The 20,980-nt window shown below is 36.2% G+C and overlaps 2 protein-coding genes across 4 annotated transcripts in view; one reads left to right on the forward strand and one right to left on the reverse strand.

Moving 5' to 3' along the window:
* The window catches only part of Foxo3 (forkhead box O3), a 120,416-nt gene that overhangs the window by 63,707 nt on the left and 35,729 nt on the right, over window positions 1-20,980 (reverse strand). The window lies entirely within an intron of this gene.
* On the forward strand, window positions 16,257-16,427 carry LOC124083639 (DNA-directed RNA polymerases I, II, and III subunit RPABC4-like). Its single transcript, XM_046430398.1, has one exon. It carries the CDS (start codon window positions 16,257-16,259, stop codon window positions 16,425-16,427), a length of 171 nt encoding a protein of 56 aa, XP_046286354.1.

The raw sequence follows: 20,980 nt of genomic DNA on the forward strand, positions 1-20,980 counted from the left end.
TCCAAAGTAGGAAGAAAATTTAGGGCTAAAGGAAAACTGACCAATGGGATGAAAGATTCAATCCAAGAATTTGTCACTGCAATAGGTAAGGTACATCGGGCCCTAGACCCACAATGAGTTCTTCCTTCCGGATGCTGCTTTGTGAGCGGTATTTTGAACTGTGCCTTGTGGCCCTTAAGAATGACTAAGGAGGTCCCTGGTTTGGTTTTGATGACATCTGATGCCACTGCGACTTGCAGGAGCAGGCAGCTGGCTTATTCACATGAGCAAGAGGCTCCACAAGTCACCACGATGACTACAGCCTGGATGAACTGCTGTTCCACATGGGCAACTCCTAGGTTTTTGGGCAGAGCAAGGGCATACAAGCCTGGTTTCCAAATGCTTCACGGAGATTACATTGGCTTGGTGATTCACCAGGGCACAGGATGTGCCCAATTATATATTCTATTTTTTTCCAATCTTATTTCATAAGCCCCAATTTCACCAGAACACAGATTCTCTATCCAAATAAAATTATCCAACTTGAGCAATTAAAATACTAGTTAGCCTCAACATTCTCTTTGGAACGGAAAGTATAAGTAGCATGTGATTTTAGTAAACACTTTAATATTTTTAGTTGTACCACTCACACACTAAGAAGTGCCAACATTTGGGAAACCGTGGCAGCACCAAGGATTGAGGGTCAGCAAAAAAATACTGTTCAACAAAGGCACCAGAACAGACCCTGAATCAAATCAAATAAATTGTATTAAGTAAAAATACTTACAATGTTAATTTTGTTCTCCCCAACCCCCACCCTAGATTAAAAACTTCAAGTTGAAATCTTTTAGTAATACTGCCAACAGCAGCTGCTATTGACTGAGACAGAAAAATAAAATTGCTATTACTATAAACAAATTATTAGCTCTTTCCAAGATAAATAATGACTTGATGTTCTCATCCTCAGACTCACAAGCATGGCTTCATAACAAACAATCCCAGCTCCACCAGAAAAACACCATGATTCCAAATGTACTCGCTGTGTACAGCCTCACCTCTGATAAAGCACTGTGCGAGAAATAAGGCCCTATCTGCAAAAAAGCAGGTAACTAGTTTTTAGGAGAAACTTCTGCATCCCACATGGCATAAAATGATGCCATGCACCACCACATATTTTCCTACTGAAGAAATTTTTTTCCCTTCTATTGGAAAGGATGAAAAAATAAAACGTACTATTACAATGTTGAGAGAAAATATCCCACACATGAAAATAAGTCAAACCATACTAAGATCTCCAGGATAGGAATTAGCTATTGATCTTATGTACTCTAGTTCCTGGATATAAGCATGGTCTTTTGTTCTGACCCCAAAACTACAACAAGAGGATTTATTAACCTAAAGATCTAACAGAGGACCCTGTTAGAACTGGTTTGGGGCATGAACCATGCTCTCGGCCAAGGAATGTTATCTAACTATTCTGCAGAGACTGATCTGTGGAGATTCCCTCTGTCTCCATGCAAGCTGGGCCCTACCCTGTGAATCAAATCTAGAAGGCTGCCAGGCAGAGTTAGGAAATGAGGCCTCAAAGAGGCAGTGCCTGTCTCAGCCAGCAAGCACAGAAGACCCATTTGTCAGGTTTTGCAACTGAGCTTAAGTGCGATTTAGGAGTAAGACATGCCAAATTAAAACTCTTAAGGACCATTAATCACACCCTCCCAACTTTGGATACAGCAATATCATATATGCTTGCGCAGGTCTGGTCTTATCTTCATCAGGATACTAGCGTCCTACTGCAACAGTCTATAGGAAGAAACGCTCAAAAGTGGGGCAAGTCTGGTGCAGCTCATTTGTTATTTTTAGTAATCAAAAAAATATGGATATGACCAAAGCTTTGTTATTCTTGGACACAAATAAACAGATGGTCAGTGAAGAAATAAGATATCCTTTACATCTGATAACACTGTACATTCCCCTTTCAGCTTCTGAATGTCAGTGTTTAGGAGATGAATCCAAGAATCCAATCTTGTAACCAGAATAGGAAAACTTTTTTTATTTCATTTGTTTGGCATATTCCAACCACCAAGAAACAGGCATAAGGAGAAGTAAGTCATGCCTAGCAGGGCCCCCAGCACTCAGTGGGTATTGACTGAGTAAATACAGTGTGGATGATGACTGAAAGAGTGCGAAGGGGCAATTATTCAAACAACCACCAGCATGAAAATTAAGGCGCTGTTTCTTCAGATCCCAAGTGCTCCAAGTTAGAAAGTAAAGATGACCATACTGTGGTATATAGGAGGAATGCTTTCCACTTGGCCCACGGCTACAGGAACTTTTTTTTTTTCCTTCTATAACAGGCTCTGTTTTAAACAGTTAATATATTACATAATGCATGGATGTGTATATACACACACACACTGTATGAAATGTAGTATTTAATATGTGTATATATGTGTATATTGTGTGTGTGTGTGTGTGTGTTATACAGATTATAGCCACGGCATCCCATTTATCATGGATTCCATCTATGACACAGTAACAACTAGAAAATCAGACAAAATACCCCAAACAATTGTTTTCAGATACTGGACAACAGACAGCACAGAACTTAATTACTAGAACAGGTGAAATAAATGAGGCAAGCCCTTTATTTACCTGAACTTATGGCCAGAAGGCAACAGGGAAGTGGGATTCTAGAGCACATCAGACTGCTCTGCACACGTTTGAGAGAAAACCTCTTAAAGTTGGGGACACAAGCACCAGAAGGCAGCTGGCCTGAGAAGACCCAGAGACTAGGAATAATTCATGTTTCACCAGCAAAAGCAAATCATTCATAAATATATGTGGCATAAAGTAAAGTCCTCAGAAGAATATTGCTTTAGGATTGGAGTTAAATCATCCCTAGACTAATAGACCCCCTTAACAAAGCTTACAAAACTAGCTTCAAAGAGATACAACTGATTTCAAATAATTCAATTGCACATGGAAACAAAGTCTAGGGCCTTTTCAAAAAAGAATACAAGACAGGCACAGCGGTTCACATCTATAATCTCAGCAACTCAGGAGGCTGAGGCAAGAAGAGTATAAGTTCAAGGCCAGCCTCAGCAACTTAGCAAGACCCTGTTTCAAAATTTAAAAAAATAATAAATAAAAAGGACTGGGGATGTAACTTAGTAGTAAAGCATACCCAGGTTCAATCCCCAGTGCCAAAAACAAAAGCAAAAACAACAAAGCATAACACTTGATGAGGTAAAATTCACCATTTCCCGTATCCAAGTGAAAATCACCAGGCATTCAAAGGATCTGAAAAATATCTCTCCCCTAAGCAGGAGAGAAATTCATCAATAGAAACAGACCAGAAATGATAAGACAAGATGACCCAGATCACCAGAAAAGGCATTAAATAAACTATTATAGAGGCACAGATTCTCTAAAAAAAAAAAAATGGTAGTACTTTAAAAAGTTAAACAGTTATCATACAACCCACAAAAGCATCCACAAAAAAACTTGTAACAAAGTTCACAGTAGCATCATCCCTGATAGTCAAAAACGGCAACAACTCCAATGTCCAGCAACTGATAAAAAAAATGTTGCACGCCCATACAAGGGGATATTATTGAGCAATAAAATGGAATGAAGTGTTGATAAATGCAGCCACATGGATAAACCCTGATAGCATAATATTAAATGAAAGAAAACAGTCATAAAAGATCATCCCATGTAGGATTCCACGGACATGAAATATCCAAAATAGTCTCTATGAACTGGACATGGGGAGTGACTGCTAATAGGTATAATAGGTATGAGGTTTCTTTGTGGGATGATGACATTGTTCTAAAATTAGAAAGTGGTGATGGTTACATAAATCTATGAATATACTAAAACCGACTTATTTGGTTCACTTTAAAACAGATTTATGGGATAAGAATTATGTCTAAATAAAGCTGTTAAAAAGTTATAATAAACATACTGCATGTATTAAGAAGGTAGAACAAAAATAAGCCCCAAAATGGAAGATACAAAACAAACCAATCCAGAGGTACTTCCAATGAAGAAAAATTAGCTGTTTAAATTGACAGATGAGATCAAGAGCAGATGAGATACTGCACAAGATCAGTAGACCATAAGCACAGAAGAACTAAAAAAAAAAAAAAAAAATTAACAGCATCAGTGAGTTGTGAGGACAGTAAATTTTCTATTGGAGTTGCAAAAGAAAAGAGGAAAAGAACAGAACAAAAATTTTAAAGAAATAATGGTTAGGGGCTGGGGTTGTGGATCAGTGGTAGAGTGCTTGCCTAACATGCATGAGGCACAGGGTTCGACCCTCAGCCCTACATAAATGTAAAATAAAGATATTGTGTCCATCTAAAACTAAAAAAAAAAGAAAAGAAAGAAAGAAATAATGGTTAAATTATAATTTTTTTTTGCTGAAAATTATAAACATTCAGATCCAAGAAAACTTGACAAACCCCAAACAGAAAGAAAATCAGAGGTTTATCATAATCAAAACGAGTGATAAAAGTATCTAAAAGGAGCAAGACAAAAGTCATTAGGAAGATTAACAGGATGAGGGCTAACTTTTTCAGAGACAATTTAAGTTAAGACAATGGAAGATCATACTTAACTAAAAGTGAAAAAGCTAACACCTTAAAAATCTATAGCTAGCAAAAGTGTCTTGCAAAAATGCACATAAAATACTTATTCAGACAAACAAAACTGAGAATTCACTACCAGCAAAATTATACTGAAGGAAATGATTTTAACGGTTCATCAAGCAGTGGCCATGGAGGTACATGTCCATAATCCCAGCAACCTGGGAAGCTGAGACAGGAGGATTGCCAAATTCAAGGCATACCTTGGCAACTCAGTGAGACTATCTCAAAATCAAAAAATAAAAAGGGCTTGGGATGTGACTCAGTGATAGAGCACTCCTTGGGTGCAATCTCCAGTGCCACATAAAATAAAAAAGTTCATCAAGCAGAGAGAAAATGATACCACATGGACGTTTGAATTTAAACAAAGGTATGAAAAGCTAAGAATGATCAATTTATGGATAATATAATTTTTTCTCATTTTTAATCTGTTTGAGATAACTAAGGCAAAAATATCAATATATTTGTCATATATATGTATGTATTTGAAAGATATGGGTATATATTGTTCCAAGGATCTCACACTCTGTGTAAAATTATATATTATTTGAAGTTTGACTACGATCAATTAGATGTATAAACTCCTGAGCAGCCATTAAAAAACAAAAAAAAAAAGGTGTATCTAATAAGCCAAGAGTGGAGATAACATGAATTCATTAAAATAAAACAACTCAAAAGAAGATAGGAAAAGAGTAAAAAGGACACAAAGAACAGATGGGACAAATGGAAAAGCAATATCAAGATGGTAGACTTAAACCCAAGTCTATCACAATTACATACTATGAAATGGCATTTAAAAATAAAACCAAAATCTCTAAATGAAAGGCAGAGATTGTCAGATTGCATTAAATAACAGCAATAAAAACAAAAAGACCCAATGATTTGCTGTCTGCATGGAACCCACTTTAAATATAAAGACACAGCTGGGTTAAAAGTACAAGGAGGGAAAAGGATCAATAAAAACTGGTGTAGCTATATTAATTACAGCTATATTATCAGATTTCAATGAAGATTATTGCCAGGAATAAAGAGACATTCTATAACAAAAAAATCAATAAATTAAGAGGATATATCAACCTTAAAAGTCTACCTAATAATATTTTTAAAATACATGAAGCAGTATACAGTCATTATATATCAACTAAAAATTTAAAAAAAATTTAAAATACATGAAGCAAAAACTAACAGAACTGAAGACAAGCAGATAAACCCAAAGTACAGCTGCAGAATCCAATACTCCTTTTACAGTACCAGATGGAACATGCAATCAGAAAAAGAATCTGACCAACTTGACATAACTGACATTTATAGACCACACCACCCAAAACAGCAGTAAATGCATTTTTTCAGGTACACACAAAACATTCAACAAGGCAGGCCATATTCTAGGCCACAAAACAAATCTCAATCTATTTTAAAATGCTGAAATAACACAAAAATTGGTTCTCTAACCATGAAAGAATTCAATTGGAAAACAATAATAAAAAGATAGCTGAAAAATCCTCCAAATACTTGAAAATTAAATAATTCACTCCTAAACAAACCATAGATTAAAGAAAAAACAATCACACATAAATTAGAAACCATTCTGAAATGAATATGAAAACAAACTTTGCTAAATGTGCTTAAGCAGTTATAGCAAGAAATTTATGGCTTTTAATTTTACATTAGGAAAGAAGAAGAGTATCAAAGCTTCTACTTTAAGATACAAAAAAATGAAAAGCAAACTAAACTCACAACATACAGAATAATAAAGAGCAGAAATCAATGGAAGTAAGAAATATAAAAGCAGCAGAGAAAAAAAAATCAATTAAAATTAAATGTTGATTCTTTAAAAGATCAGTAAAATTGTAAGGTACAAGCCAGATTACTGAGGGGGTGAGGGTAAGAACTAAAACAAATAATCCACATAAGAAATGAAAATTAAATCACTACAGATGTACGTTTCAAAAGGATAATATAGAAATAATATAAATAACTTTATGCCAAAAATTTGACAATTTAGATGATATTGACAGACTGCTTAAAAGACACGATCGAAATTCACTTCAGAAGAAACAGATAAGTCAATGGCACAGTAGCTATTAAGTAAGTTGAATTAGCAGTTAAAGATCTTCTTGTAAAGAAGACTCCAAACTCTGATGTCCTCACTGTTGTTGAATTCTATCAAACATTTAAGAAAGCAAGAATACCAATTCTACCAAAAAAGCAGAACTAAAATATTTTCCAACTCATTTTATGGGATTACCAAAACCAGACAAAGGTATATTTCATCATACTAAAAGAATAAAAAAGAAAGGTCATATGATATCTCAATAGAGGTGGGAAGAACATCTTGCAAAATTCAGTATCTAATCATGATTAAAATTCATAAAAACCACTCCACACATAGGAACAGAGGAAACTTCTTCAACCTGACAAAGGACATATATGAAAAACTTATACCTAAAATTACACTTAATAATGGAAAATGGAATGCTTCCTACCCACTTTAGACTGGAAACATGGCAAGGATCTCTGCCTGTACCACTGCTATTTGATACTACTAGAGGACCCAGTCAGTGAAATAAGGCAAGAAAAAGAAATGTAAGAGATTTTATATATATATAAATAATGAAAGGAAGATAGAAAACACTCCTTATTCAGACATAAACATCTAAAAAAATCTACAAAAAAAGGTATGAAAACCAATAAATTTTAAAAAATGATATGAAATAAAGTCTATATACAAAACCCAATTAATTATATTTCTATATACTTAAAGCGAACAATTGGAAATATACTATTTTTAAAAAACCAATTTTGACAGCATTAAAATATGAAGTTCTCAGGGATAAATTTTTATAAGAGTGTGTCAGAATTATAAGACATAAAACATCGTTGAGATAAATTAAAGACAACCAAGGTAGAACAGTCTAAGTAATTAAAAAAAAATTGGAAAACTTATATTACATGATCTCAAGATTTACTATAAATCGACAATACTAAAGATGCTATAGTATTTGCATTAAAAGACACGCAGATCAAAAGACAGAACAAAGGACCCAGGAATAGATGAAAGCATCGAAGATATTCTGTAGATAAATGAAGTCTCATACAAAATACTAAAACTAGGGCTGGAGCTGGAGCTCAGTGGTAGAGCACTTGCCTCACATGTCTGAGGCACTGGGTTCAATCTTCAGCACCACATAAAAATAAACCAATATACTGTGTCTATCTACAACTAAAAAATATTTTTTTAAAATACTAAAATTAGTTCCAAATGGCTCAGAGACTTAGATTTGAAAGCTAAAACTATGTGATTTTAACAAATATACTGAAAAAAAAATTACTGTGATCATAGATTAGACAAAAAATTCTCAAACACAGCAGAAAAAGCAGAAACTGGACTTCAATCAAAATTTAAAATAAAATTTAAAAAAACTACAAATAAGCAACTGTTTCACAGGAAACTATATTTGTAAAACTTACTTCTAATTTTAAAAAAACTTGTACTCAGAATACACTAGAAACACCTAAAAGCTTAATAGTATGAACATAAATAACCCAATTTTTTTAAAAAAGAAAAGATTTCAACAGATTTCACCAAAGATGACATAAAAATTACAAATAAGCACATAAAAAGCATTAACATTATTAGTCATTAAGCAAATGCACATTGAAAGTATCTTCAGGTATCTACCACTGCACACTCATGACATTCTACAATAGATAACAGTAAAGAGTAGCAATCCCAAGCATTGGAGAGATGTGGAACAACTTTCGACTCTCGACAGTGCTGGTGGAAATGCAAAACAGTTCACCCACCCTGGAAAAGTCTGGCCATTTCTCATAAAGTTAAACATACTGTACCTATGGTCCAACAATCCTACTCCTAGGTATCTGTCCCCAAAAAATGAACAAATATATCCCCAAAAAGACTTGATATGAATATTCATGGAAGCTTTATTCACAGTAGTCAAAAACTAGAAATAACCCAAAAGTCCACCTACGGATGAATGGATAAAATACTGTGGTAGATCTATATAATAGAACATTCATAAAATAGCATTCTTAGCCATTAAAAAAAATGAGTCACCGACAAAAGGCATGGATGAGTCTCAAGTGCAATGGGCTAAGTGAAAGATACTACCACAGGCAGCTACACAGACTAGGAATCCATTTATGGGACATTCAAGCAAGAGGGAAAAAGCACAACAGCAGTTACCAGGGGGTAGGCGGAGGGAGAGGGGACTGACAGAAAAAAATCAGAAGAGATGAAAATGTCTGAAGTGTTTTTGGGTTTGCTGTTGTTGTTTTATAGTGGTGGGGAGTGAATAGGGCCCCATGTATTCCAGGTCAGCACTCCACAGCTGCCCAACTCCCTCAGCTGTTTAAAATGTTTTACATCCAACTGTGGTGTGATTATACAACCATACACATTTATCAAAATTCAAATTTTATACTTAAAGTAGTAAATTTTGTTTTCAAATTATAACTCAATAAATTTGATTAAATTTTTCCACAGGTAAATTTCTAAATAAATCACCATACCATAGTTTAAAAAGAAGAGAAAGGTTGTTTCCTATAAAATTATCCAAATGCCTCAAAAGCAGAGAGTATTATATCTGAGTCATAAGATGTGTGTGTTGGGGGGAGGGGAACAAAAACAATAAGTACTAGAAAATGTGAGGGGGCTACTTCTGTACTGTTTTAAACTCCACTTACAGCTTCAGATTTCACCCAATTTATATGTACTTACAAAGTCCCCAGATTGTGAATGTGTGTGCTCTCTTGTTAAACAAAACACACAAATCCAAGAGCTCCACTCTTTTCTTCTCTTTTGACTCAGAGCTCAAAGGTGAAGAGGCTCAGCCCATTCCACTGAGAGTCTCCTCCCAGGACACTCATTTGTACTTAAGAACACTTTTGATTCTATTGAGTTTCTTATGGGGCAAATTTCTCCATTGTCAGTTTACTGTGAATTCCAGGACAGGTGTCCACAGTTAGAACTAAGCCATTTATAGGATACTTAAATCCATTCCTTTTATTTTAAATTATTAAAACAAAAATTATCATATTAAAGAATAAAAATGAGCCAGGCTTGGTGGCTCATGCCTGTAATCCCTTACAGCTCAGGAGGCATACGCAGGAGTATCACAGGTTCTAAAGCAGCCTCAGCAACTTAGTGAGGCTGTGAGCAACCTAGTGAGACCCTGTCTCAAAACAAAAATAAATAAATAAAAATAAACAGGGCTAAGGATGTGGCTCAGTGGTTAATCGTCCTTGAGTTCAATCCCTGGTATCAAAAGAAAAAAAAAAGGCTCTCTTACAGGGAAACAGTTAAATTACAAATCCATCTAATCCTTGTCTTATTAAAGCAATAATTTGAAATAGTCATTATTAAACCTATATATGGGAAGTACATAAAACAAAAACCAGGGCTGGAGTGGTAGCTCAGATTTAGAGCACTTGCCTTGCATGTTTGAGGCACTGGGTTCAATCCTCAGCACCACATAAAAATAAATAAAAAATAAAGGGATCGTTTCCATCTACAACTAAAAATATTTTTTTAAAAGCAAAAACCAGAAAATCTCTTATTCAACTAAGTACATAATACATGTGCATACAAACTAACCTTCAATGAACTCATAAATTAAGAGGACAGGTTTTTTCCAACTTCATATGCATGTGTGTCTTTTAATCCAACATGCATGACTCTTGAATTTCATGGAAGGACTCCAGCCTAGGCAAGGAGTCCTGCTGTGAACAGTAAAGTCCTTCAGTCAAGTCAGCAGGACATCCCCAAGTGTTAAACTAAGCTACAACTGAAGGACCTGAATTGGTAAGTCCCACTAAAGGGGTGTGACCTGAGGAGACAGGTGAGAACACACTGCTTCCCAGTTTAAGAGGGGTCACTCTGTTGGCCCATATGGCTGACCCAGTGACACAAATAACTTAGCCTGAAGGTGATCACAGCTCCACACAGAGAGAGGAGTGCAGTGAGACAGGTTCACTTGGATCTGATGCTAAGCCCCCCACCCCCTTCCTTCTTAACAATACCACCTGCCATCTCTATGCTGTAGTTCTACACAGTCTTGAAATGCATTAGGCAGGGCAGTTAGTATTTTGGCTAATTTAAAGCTGAAGAGATCAAGACCAGAGCTTTATAACTTGGCCCAAGGTGACTCAGCTATGAAGCAGCTAAGGACCCAGGCCCATTGCCACCCACTGGGTAAGAATGGTGCCTCTCTGTCCATGGTAGATGCTACCCCAGGAGGACCACAACCATTCCTACCCTCTGTCTGCTCCTAGGAACAAATCCTGAGATCTGTCCAGTATCTAAACACTTGCCAAAATAAAACACTTTTGGAAGTGATGTGAGGATTCACCATTTGCTTGGGGTGAGGGGTAAGGTTAAAAACAGCAAGGCTTAGAGATAATCCATTTATTTACTCAGCTTACCAGTTATAAAGCATAGCTCTACAGAATGTGAATTACAATAGGCTGATCTTAAAGACATTTAAGAACTAATCTCCAATAACCTCTTGTGCATCACGTACTCTGGTAACTGTCCATTTGGATTAAGGTGAAAACAACCAAAGATATTCTTAGCTTGAGGTCCTGCTAGGAAACCCTGCAGTTGGGAAGCACCCTGGCAACCTCAGCATTAACAAAAGGTAGTACTTCAGACTGCTGAGTACTAACTACTTGAACAACCATCCTGAGGTTGAAACAAAGCTGGCCAGGGTACATAAGGCCAGTTTTCTGACTCTGGGTGGGGTACGGGTAGAGAAAAACAGATAGTTAAGCTTTTTCTCTCTCTGTCAAAATATCCTCTTTCTCTTCAAATTTTTTTGAAGACTTTACTATTAGAAATGTTAAACCTTATGAAAGTACCAAGGCCAAAAGAAGAACCATTAAATTGTTTTCCACTTATAAACATGCTAATGTGGTTTTTAAATAAGCCCAAAGGCAGCTAAAAGGGATCCTAAACAGTACACTCTGTTCAGAAACCATAGAGTTGGCTAGCTGGTAGGCTATCTGGTTTCCCGATTTCTCTCAAGAGTATTTTTGCTTCTGGATTTTTGTTTTGATAGAGAAACTTCAGTGGTAACAGAAAAGGGTGGGAGGTTTTTGTTTGTTTGTTTGTTTTGTTTATTTGTTTGTTTTGAACATTCTTCTCTTTTGTTTGGATTGTGACTATAATCTAATCCGTGTTCTATTTCCCTCTGGGAACAGAAAGATAGTTTCCAGTTAGAAATTAGCCTCTTTGGCAAAATTACTTGTTAGACTAGAAAACAGGTCTGTGATAGCCAGTTCTCAGTCACTTAACTTATCCAAGCATCAGTTTTCCAAGGAGCTAAACAACAGATCTCACTCCACCCAAGTATTCCAAAGATGACCGAGCAGAAAACGATGTTTCCGTGTTGTTATATTTGAAACAGAGAAACCTGAGATGATCTTAAGGCCAACTGGAAATATGCATGAGATTCTAATCATTTCTGATGAATAAAATGAAGGACTGAACTCTCAACTCTGACATCCTACAATCCCCAAATCCTTGGGAAAAGGCAGCAAAAGGACAGGCAGGAATGAAGGTTCAACTTCCATTAACTCTTTGAATGCCACTGTCCTGACCTGAGGTACTGGTAATGATGGAGATCAGTTCATCCAGGTCAATCTACTCTTAAAGAACGTGCATTTCTAGTAGATGTGGTCTCCTTTAGGCAGGCTGGGGATGGTATTGGTTGTCTTTTGTTCACTGATGGATTTCCCATGCCTAGAACAATGCTTGGCACTTGGTAAGCATCAGTAAATATTTAGTGCATGAATAAATTTCTTTCTTAGCATCTGAGATAAAGCATTCTGCTATTTAACCTATAAGCCCCTAAAGGAAAGGCATACTTATATCCCATTATGTATCAGATGGCAGAAAAGCCAGAAGGTACAGGGACTCCCTTGCTCTCAAGAGAATGAGCAGAATCTATCCAGGTAGTTGAACAGAGTGAGACATACAGGGTTAGAAACATGTTACAGTCCTCTTTTGAAGACATGTAACTTCTCCATGATCAGAGAGGATATCTACAAAGCAAGTTCCTGAAGAAGGCAGTGTTGGAAGTAGTCTACAGTATTTCAATTTGGCATAAAAATTCTTTCATCTCCTTAATGTGCCCTTCTGGGTACCAAAGACAAAACGTACAAGTTAATAATTTAAAAGTCCGTGAATTCTAAATTCCCTGAGTCTGAGAACCAACGATAACACCTTGCTCCTAAATATTCTAATATCTCAAGGGTTTGGTTCTCTAAAAAAATAACCCAGATGACTGCTGGCTGAACAAGCATTGTCTTCTTCAACTTCTTCAACACCTATCTTTAGGGGACCCCCATCTACTACAGCAAGCAACAGAAATGAGAATCACACACATCAGTGGTTAGCTCACATTAGGTTTATAAAACAGACATGCAAAATAGCATGCACTAAAGGTGATCAAAAGGCAGACAGATCACTAAGCCCTTAATAAAAGTAGGACAGACTGGTAAAAGGTCTAGGAAAAGCTTGTTGGCTTCCTGAACATTCCTGTTCACAGAGCAACTTCCTGGGAAGGAAAAGAAAGTTTTCCATGGGATTTCCTGTAGATAAGCCTTAATCTCAGCGTGGCAGAATGAACAGATGTATCAAGTTCAAGAAGACCTTTTTCCTTTTCTCCTTTTGACTTTTGTTCTACAAGTGGCATTGCCACTGTATGTCAAGCACCCAAGACTTTAGGGTGAGGGGCAGGAATATCACAATTGCAAGGGCCTTATTACTATGCAGAAAACACTGCCCTCCCAGGCAGCCCTGCCAATGAACTGCCCTTGGGAAGAGAAGCCAGGGTACAGTGCGTAGTGCTGAACAAAAGGGGTGAGGTACTACAGAGTTAATTTCAAAAAAAGAATTCCCCATCTTCAGAGTTGCTGGATTTCGAGGCAGGAGCAGTAATTAGTCATGAATAAGAACATTACTGACAATCAAGGAAGAGACTCTGGTGAGTCTCCATCAGACCACAAAGAACACCAGGCTTAAACCCTGGTTGCCAAATTAATTCTTCTCTCATTCCCACCTCTTTTAAATTTATAATTGTTCTGTTTTGCACCAAACTTTCCTTGTGGCACAAACTATCTTATTTTACTTTTAATTCTTATACTGAACTTCCCCCCAATATTTCACCAATGACAAGAATTACCAAGCATCACATATTCATATTATAAAACTATCCCCAACTTGGGTCTTTACAGTGATTTGAAAGCACCACCTCTTATAACATAATTGGGTCTTTGACTTCTCCCTTCAACCTATTTTTCTCCTAATTTGCAGTCCCACATGCTAATTTGCCTCATGCTAGAGTTACCACTCACTCCTTTTGGGACTGTTCAGCCACTCTGACCTAGTCATGTACTTTTATCTAAGCAGGTAATCAAAACAGGGCAAATCCTGATGTTTCCTGTGCTAAAACAAAGCAAAAACAAACAACTCTTCTCCTCTATGATAATTCCAAAATCAGCCCTGAACCATTTATGAAGTAGAAAAAAAAATGTGACTTCTAATCCCACTTTGTTTGCTACAGTAACATCTCAGGCAAGCTTTTCATTAACCTAAGCCCTGACTTAGAAATGGGTGACTTTCAAAGTATGGATTGGAAATATTATTTGTAAAAAAAAAAAAAAAAAAATAGAGTATGACTACAAACTTCACTTGCCTCAATTAAAAAAGTTTATTTTGGCATAAGCAACAATTTAAGCTTAAAAATAAAAGTTGGAAAGCCAAGAGGCCATGCCTTGTAAAGGAATAGGAGGGGGGAAAAGTCTGCAAAACAGAAGCATTTGACCTTAAACCCCCTTTCCTCTCTTCTTATTGGGCCATTATGACCCACATGTGAGCCAAGTCTCAAAAATGAGGTAGGAAGGCTTAAAATAACCACAATCACCACATACTTATAACATTCAGATGTGGCAATGAGAGCATCTTTTCAGGGATGAACCAGAGTTTTGTTTTTTTCGTTTGTTTGTTTTTTAAAAAAGAGGCAGGTCATCAAATCAAATAAACAGAAAAGGGAAAAAGCAAGAACATAAAAACCAAACTTGGAACACTTGAGGGGGCCTAAACATCCAGACTAGCCATTTTCTTTGGCTAAATTCAACTTCAGTTCTAGCAGTTTCTAAAACTATAAGATCTATTTGTTTTCCAAACACAATAATGAACAATGAAATCAGCTGTGATTATTCCTTGTTCACAAATAGGTCAATGTCAAATGTAATTACAGCTGTCCCTCGGTATCTAGGGGAATTTGTTCTAGGATCTCCAACTCCCTAGCAGATACCAAAAAAGCTGCAGAAGCTCAAATCTTGTCTATGAGATAGGGTATTACAGGCACATAACCTACTTACACCCTCCCCAATACCAGAAGTCACCACTAGATTACTTACAATGTTTAATACAATGTAAATGCTATCCAAATAGTTACACTGTATTGTTTAGGGAATAATGACAAGGGAAAAACTCTGTACCTGTTCACTACATGAATTCAGAGAGTCAAATGTATTACATACTAATAAGTCATATGAAGCTTCTACATTTTAATATACTCACTCATTTCAGGCAAAAGTATATCACCGCTCGATTTTATCCAAAGCCAAAAAGACCACAAAACACGTCATCTGAAAGTACAATAATTCACAAAACTGTATCTGCCACTGAAGAGGGCAAAGGAACCCAATGAATTTCACCTCATTTATTTGCCAAGAAATATACTAACATTTGATACTACCTTCTAATTTTTCTTTATTACTAAAACATTCACCATAATTCTAAATTTTTATGAGCAAACCTTTCCTAAAATATCTATGTAATAAATCTTGATTGTTTAAATATTATTTTCCTTTTTCTTTTCTAGCTCCCATCTGACCTCAGTACACTAATTCTGCATGATGCTGACTGGTCTCCCAACAACCAATCAAGTCAGAATCAAACATGGCTCCTTGAGTCAAAGCAGGTGAGGGTCTGACACTGTTGCTGTTCACATTTAATCATCCTCAGAACCACATTCTTTCAGAGTATTAGGCACTAGTCAAAGACCATTCTAGTCCTTGGACCCATAGTTAGTTCTATGATCACTGCAAAACCACTTCTTAAAGTTTTTTTAAAAAAGACTATAACATACCATACAGATAAAATTTTTGTTTCAAAAATAGAAATAAACTCTCTGCCTCCATAAAACTGACAAATTCCAGGACCTGTCAAGTGCTCTGAAGGAAAGGATGGTACATCCAGAGGAAAAGCCTGCAAGGGCCAGCCTCACAGAAATACCTACTTAAAACTTCAGTTATGGCGGCTTCCGCCCTGGTTAGCGCACTCCCTCCCTCTATCCTCTTTATACTCGAAATCAGGCTCTGGAAATCAGGGTATATATATCTGGAGCAAAAATGACCATCTTGATGTTCAATACGGTACTCTTTCTTAGTCTAAAACATGTTTATATTCTAGATACTTAATGCTCAGGTGACTGATGCTGTAAGAATCATGATAAATTGTAGAAAAATGGGCTGCAGTGCTGCAACAGTTCTAATGGGAACACAGGGAACCTTCTCTATGGTGTATAGGTACTAATAATGCACACCCAGAAGGATGTTCAACCCCCAAAGCAGCAGCCAATGATATGTACTTGTAGAGAATGTCACATAAAAAATGAAATAAAATCCAGGGAGCTAATCAGATGCAGAGGATACAGAACAGTGTACAAGAAAAGAACCAAAAGATTGGTGGGTTTTGATGCTCAGTGAAATGTGGGAAATCAGAAGTATATTCAGTTTTACTTGGATCTGACCCATTAATGTTTCTCGTTGTTGCACAGCTTTTGATTTAGCATACTTATGATGACAAGTATATACATATGACTTCATTTTATTTCATTTTCCAAACCAAGTTGTATTTAGGTATCTAGTAATACTCTGTATAACAAAGAATTCTTGTTTAATCATATGGATTTTAATTTTATTATATTATGTAATTTGACACAAAAATGAAGTTAGAATTACTTCCCAAACCACTTTTAATCAAAAGCTTGTTTAAAAATGCAGGTTTATAGAACCCTGTAAAATAAGTTGCAGGGGATGGATCATGATAAAATTTTTTTTTTTTTGGTCATCTCTGAGAAAGTGAACAGTTTTCATGGATGATGTTTTATTTGCTCATTTCATTACGATCATAAACATAATTCTTAGCTGCAAGATAGAAGTACGTAAGTGGCTGGTCTTATAAACTTTAAAGGCAGAAATGCGAGGGGAGTGGGGGATAGTAGGGGATAGGAAAGGCAGCAGAATACAACAGTCACTAATATGGCATTATGTAAAAATTGTGTAACTGATGTGATTCTGCAATTTGTATTTGGGGTAAAAATGGGAGTTCATAACTCACTTGAATCAAATGTATGAAAGATGATATGTCATAAGCTTTGTAATGTTTTGAACAACCAATAAAGAAAAAAGAAAAATAAATAAAGGCAGAAATGCCAGATTCTGCAGGTTTCCTTTATTCATTTATTTGTAATAATGGAGTCTTGATTACAGGTCACTAATTTTGTCACCAAAGATGTTAGTGAGCACAATCTTTCCTGAAAATCATCCAGCTTTCTATGAGAGTGATAAACAAAAAATCAATTTTTACTGACACATGTGCTTATCATAAATATGGACCTGAAGGTAAAGAAGGGAAGGGGGAAAAATACTCCAGATCTTGAAACACAGAAAGAAAAGAACAAGTCTTACACTGGACAGAAAGTCGATTTGCTATATTCCACCAGAAAGTAATTTTCAAACTAGATTTAATTTACTTCTGAAAACACAAATACATTTCCTCAGCCTTAGTAGCTATACATCATTGGCCCTATCTTATTCTCTCAAAGTCACTGCCTCTTCAGAGAAACCCTAAACACGGCAGCATGAGAAGGGGGCAAACCTTCTCACCACCGTGCCTTCACACAGTGCTCCCATTAAATGACTACCCAACTCAGTTCTAATGGCTTCAACAGGTCCTGCACGGGCGCGCGCACACACACACACACCTACCTCTATACTGTATATATTAATCAGCCTTCGCTAAAAAGTGGTTCACAATTTCAAAGCATTTTCCTTTCATTTTTTGTGTGCCAAGGACTAAACTTGGGGCTCCGTGTAGGCTAAGCACGGGCTTCTACCACGACCCTACACCCTCGGACCTCCTTTGCTTTTTTCAAATGCTATCTGTTCTGGCAGTACATTGTTATCTAGTCCTGAATAAATATGAGGAACAGATAAAGGACAACATAAAAGAGCAGGCATGCTTACGGCAGTTTTCTTATAAATCTTCATATCCAAATCCAAATTAAGCATTTAGCTTCTACAATAAAATAACACATACTGACAGATTATAAGTCTGGGGAACATTCTTCAAGATGAGGGACTATATTTTAGGAAGGAAAAATAATGATGGTAAGTTTAAACAAATCTTACAGAAGTACTTCAATAGAGGCCCAAATTTCATGCAAAAACAAGATTTTGGTGGTATCTCTTATTGTGGAAGATTTTTTTTTAGGTCAACCAGAACTGGAAAACTAATAGTCAAGCTCTAGGTACATGCTGCTAGAGGGATATGGTAGACAATTACAAAGATTTTTAAAGTAATAATGCTCTGTGTTGACCAAGAGATTAGAAATAGGCACTTTTATGCTCTGCTGTTAGGAGTTTAAAAGGTTTTTAGAAGGGAAAATGAGAAATTCTAAAAAGAAAGTCTTTAAATTTTTTCATACTCTGAAGCATCAATTTCAATTCTAGGGGAAAAATAAAGGGGATATGTGCATTCAAATTTATCTGTGAGAATTTCATCAGTGATATTTCTAATAAGCAGGAAAACCAGGATGTAAGAAAATCCTTAACAATCCATCTAGAAGTAAATAAATATTTATTTCATAAAATAAAAAACAATGCCCCACAAAGAAACATTATGCCATTATTAAAATGAAATAACTGGATATTTATCCTAAAGAAATGAAACTTACGTTCACGCAAAATCCTGTGCACCAATGTCTATAGCAACTTTATTCAAAATAATCAAAAACTTTAGAACCTGAAATATACAGAAACTGGAATGCTATTCAGCAACATATAGGAACAAACTACTGAGATGTGCAACAAGTTGGATAAATCTCCAGGGAATGCAGAAAACGGAAAAAGCCAAAACCACCACCACCACCCCGTCACCCCCATCCCCCCGCAAAAAAAAAAAAATCCTAAAAGGTCACATATTATATGATTGCACTTACCTAACACTCTTGAAATGACAAAATTATAGAAATGGAGAACAGATCAACAGTTGCCAGTGGTCAGGTGTAGTGCAGGAAAGAAATGGGTGTGGCTATAAAACACCAGCCAGGACTGGGGGGACCCCCGTTCTGATGGACATGCTCTGCATCTTGACTGTAGCAATGGCAAGGTCTTGGCAGTATGCAATATAGTTAGCAAGACATTACCACTGGGGGCAACAGGGTGACAGTGCACAAGATTTCTCTCTATTATTTCCTATAATTGCATGTGAATCTACAATTATTTGGAAATATGACATTTAATTAAAAAATAAAGCCATTGATGTTTATTTAATGACACAGAAAAGTATGCAAAATCTCTCCCTTTTTACAAAAATTAGCCAAGACATCCAACCACAAAGCCCCCAAGGCTTAAGAAAAAAATCCAGGTTTTAGAACCGTATGTATAGTGAAGGTAGGGGAGATACTAGGTAGTGAAATTGATCAAATTATGCTCTTACGTACATACAAATATGCCACAATGAAAGCCACCATTCTATATAGTGAATATGCACCAACTAAAACAAAACAAAAAACAATGTATAATCCCAGTCAACCAAACAACCAGGAAATAAGCATGGAGAAATTTTAACAGTGATCAAGTGCAGAATAATAGGTGATTTTGACTTTCTCCATTTTGCAATCCATGGTTTCTACATTTTCTATGAATACATAGATTTTAAGAAGAGGAAATAACAGTTAAAAAGGCTTTTATCTATGAACGTCAATGTGCTTGTACAGTTGCTCTCTCAAGTAACTAAAGTTTTGTCAGTAGTCTTTTAAAATGAGTGACTTGCCTCTTAGAAATCTTGAGAAGCAGAGATTATCTAGGGGGTAGAGGTGCTGGGCAGCAATTCAGTCTTGCTCAGAGGACTGACATAGTTTTATGGTCTTAAAGAAAACTGCCACCCAGTATTTTTTTTGCAGAAATGTAGCTACATTGTAGGAGGAAACTTGAGATGGGACAATCCACACCCAGAATTAAGAGCAAACGGGATGGAAGGAAGTGGCTGAAATAGAACAGCCCATAAGAGCTATGTGTACGATGGATTTGGGGTGGGCTTGCTTCTCAAAAACTTATTCTCAAAAACTTAGTCTAAAGCATTTAAAAGTTTGTGAGTCAAATTTTAATGAACTAAGATTTTTTTTTACAGGAAGGTAGGAAAAGGATTTTAGATAAACTAGATCTACTGAACTGCAGTTAAAAGTTGCCAAATGGAACCTGGGAAAACCTTCTGGGGCTGGCTGCAACAGCAAAGGCCAGGAAGACGCATCTTCTCCTGTCAGGTCCCAGGGCAAGGCGGTAGTGATGAAAGATCACTATGAGAAGCATTATGAAAAACCAGAAATCTTTAAACTATTTGTTCTGCTTCCTAAATAAAACACTGGACACCATTCAAACAAGAAAAAATAACTGTATTCAAAATACAAACTCACAAGCTATAGCTGTGATATGTGCATCCATACACACACACAACATTCTAGACATAGCTGAAATCGTACAGAGGCATAGAAGCTAATGTATTTCTTGGTCCAGAATAAGCAACAAAGGTAGTAGCTAGCAAGATTACATTTTTTTTCTTTTAGTAAAATTATCTAAAAGAAGGTTAACAATAAAATTAATAATTTTCTTTTAATGAAATTACCTATCTTATCAATTTTAAAGGTTAAAAGAAAAAAGTCTCAAATTTGTTTCAATTCAGAGGGTTATTAATAATAACAAGAAAAAGGAAAGACGGAAGATAGAGAATTAAAATCAATGTGCAGTCTGGCTCAGTGGTAGAGCGCTTGCCTAGCATGTATGAGGCACTGGGTATAACTAAACAAATAAAATAAAGGTCCATAACAACTAAAATAATAATACTTTAAAAAAAATCAATGTGCTCACAAGCCAGGTGCTTGGTGTGTGCCTACACCCCAGTGACTCAGGACACTGAGGCAGGAGACTCACAAATTCAAGGCCAGCCTCAACAACTTAGCGAAACCCTATCTGAATAT

Source organism: Marmota monax, unplaced genomic scaffold, assembly GCF_021218885.2.
Source record: "Marmota monax isolate L192 unplaced genomic scaffold, Marmota_monax_Labrador192_F-V1.1 WCK01_AAM20220418_F8-fsc00013, whole genome shotgun sequence".
NCBI classification, from domain to species: domain Eukaryota; kingdom Metazoa; phylum Chordata; class Mammalia; order Rodentia; family Sciuridae; genus Marmota; species Marmota monax.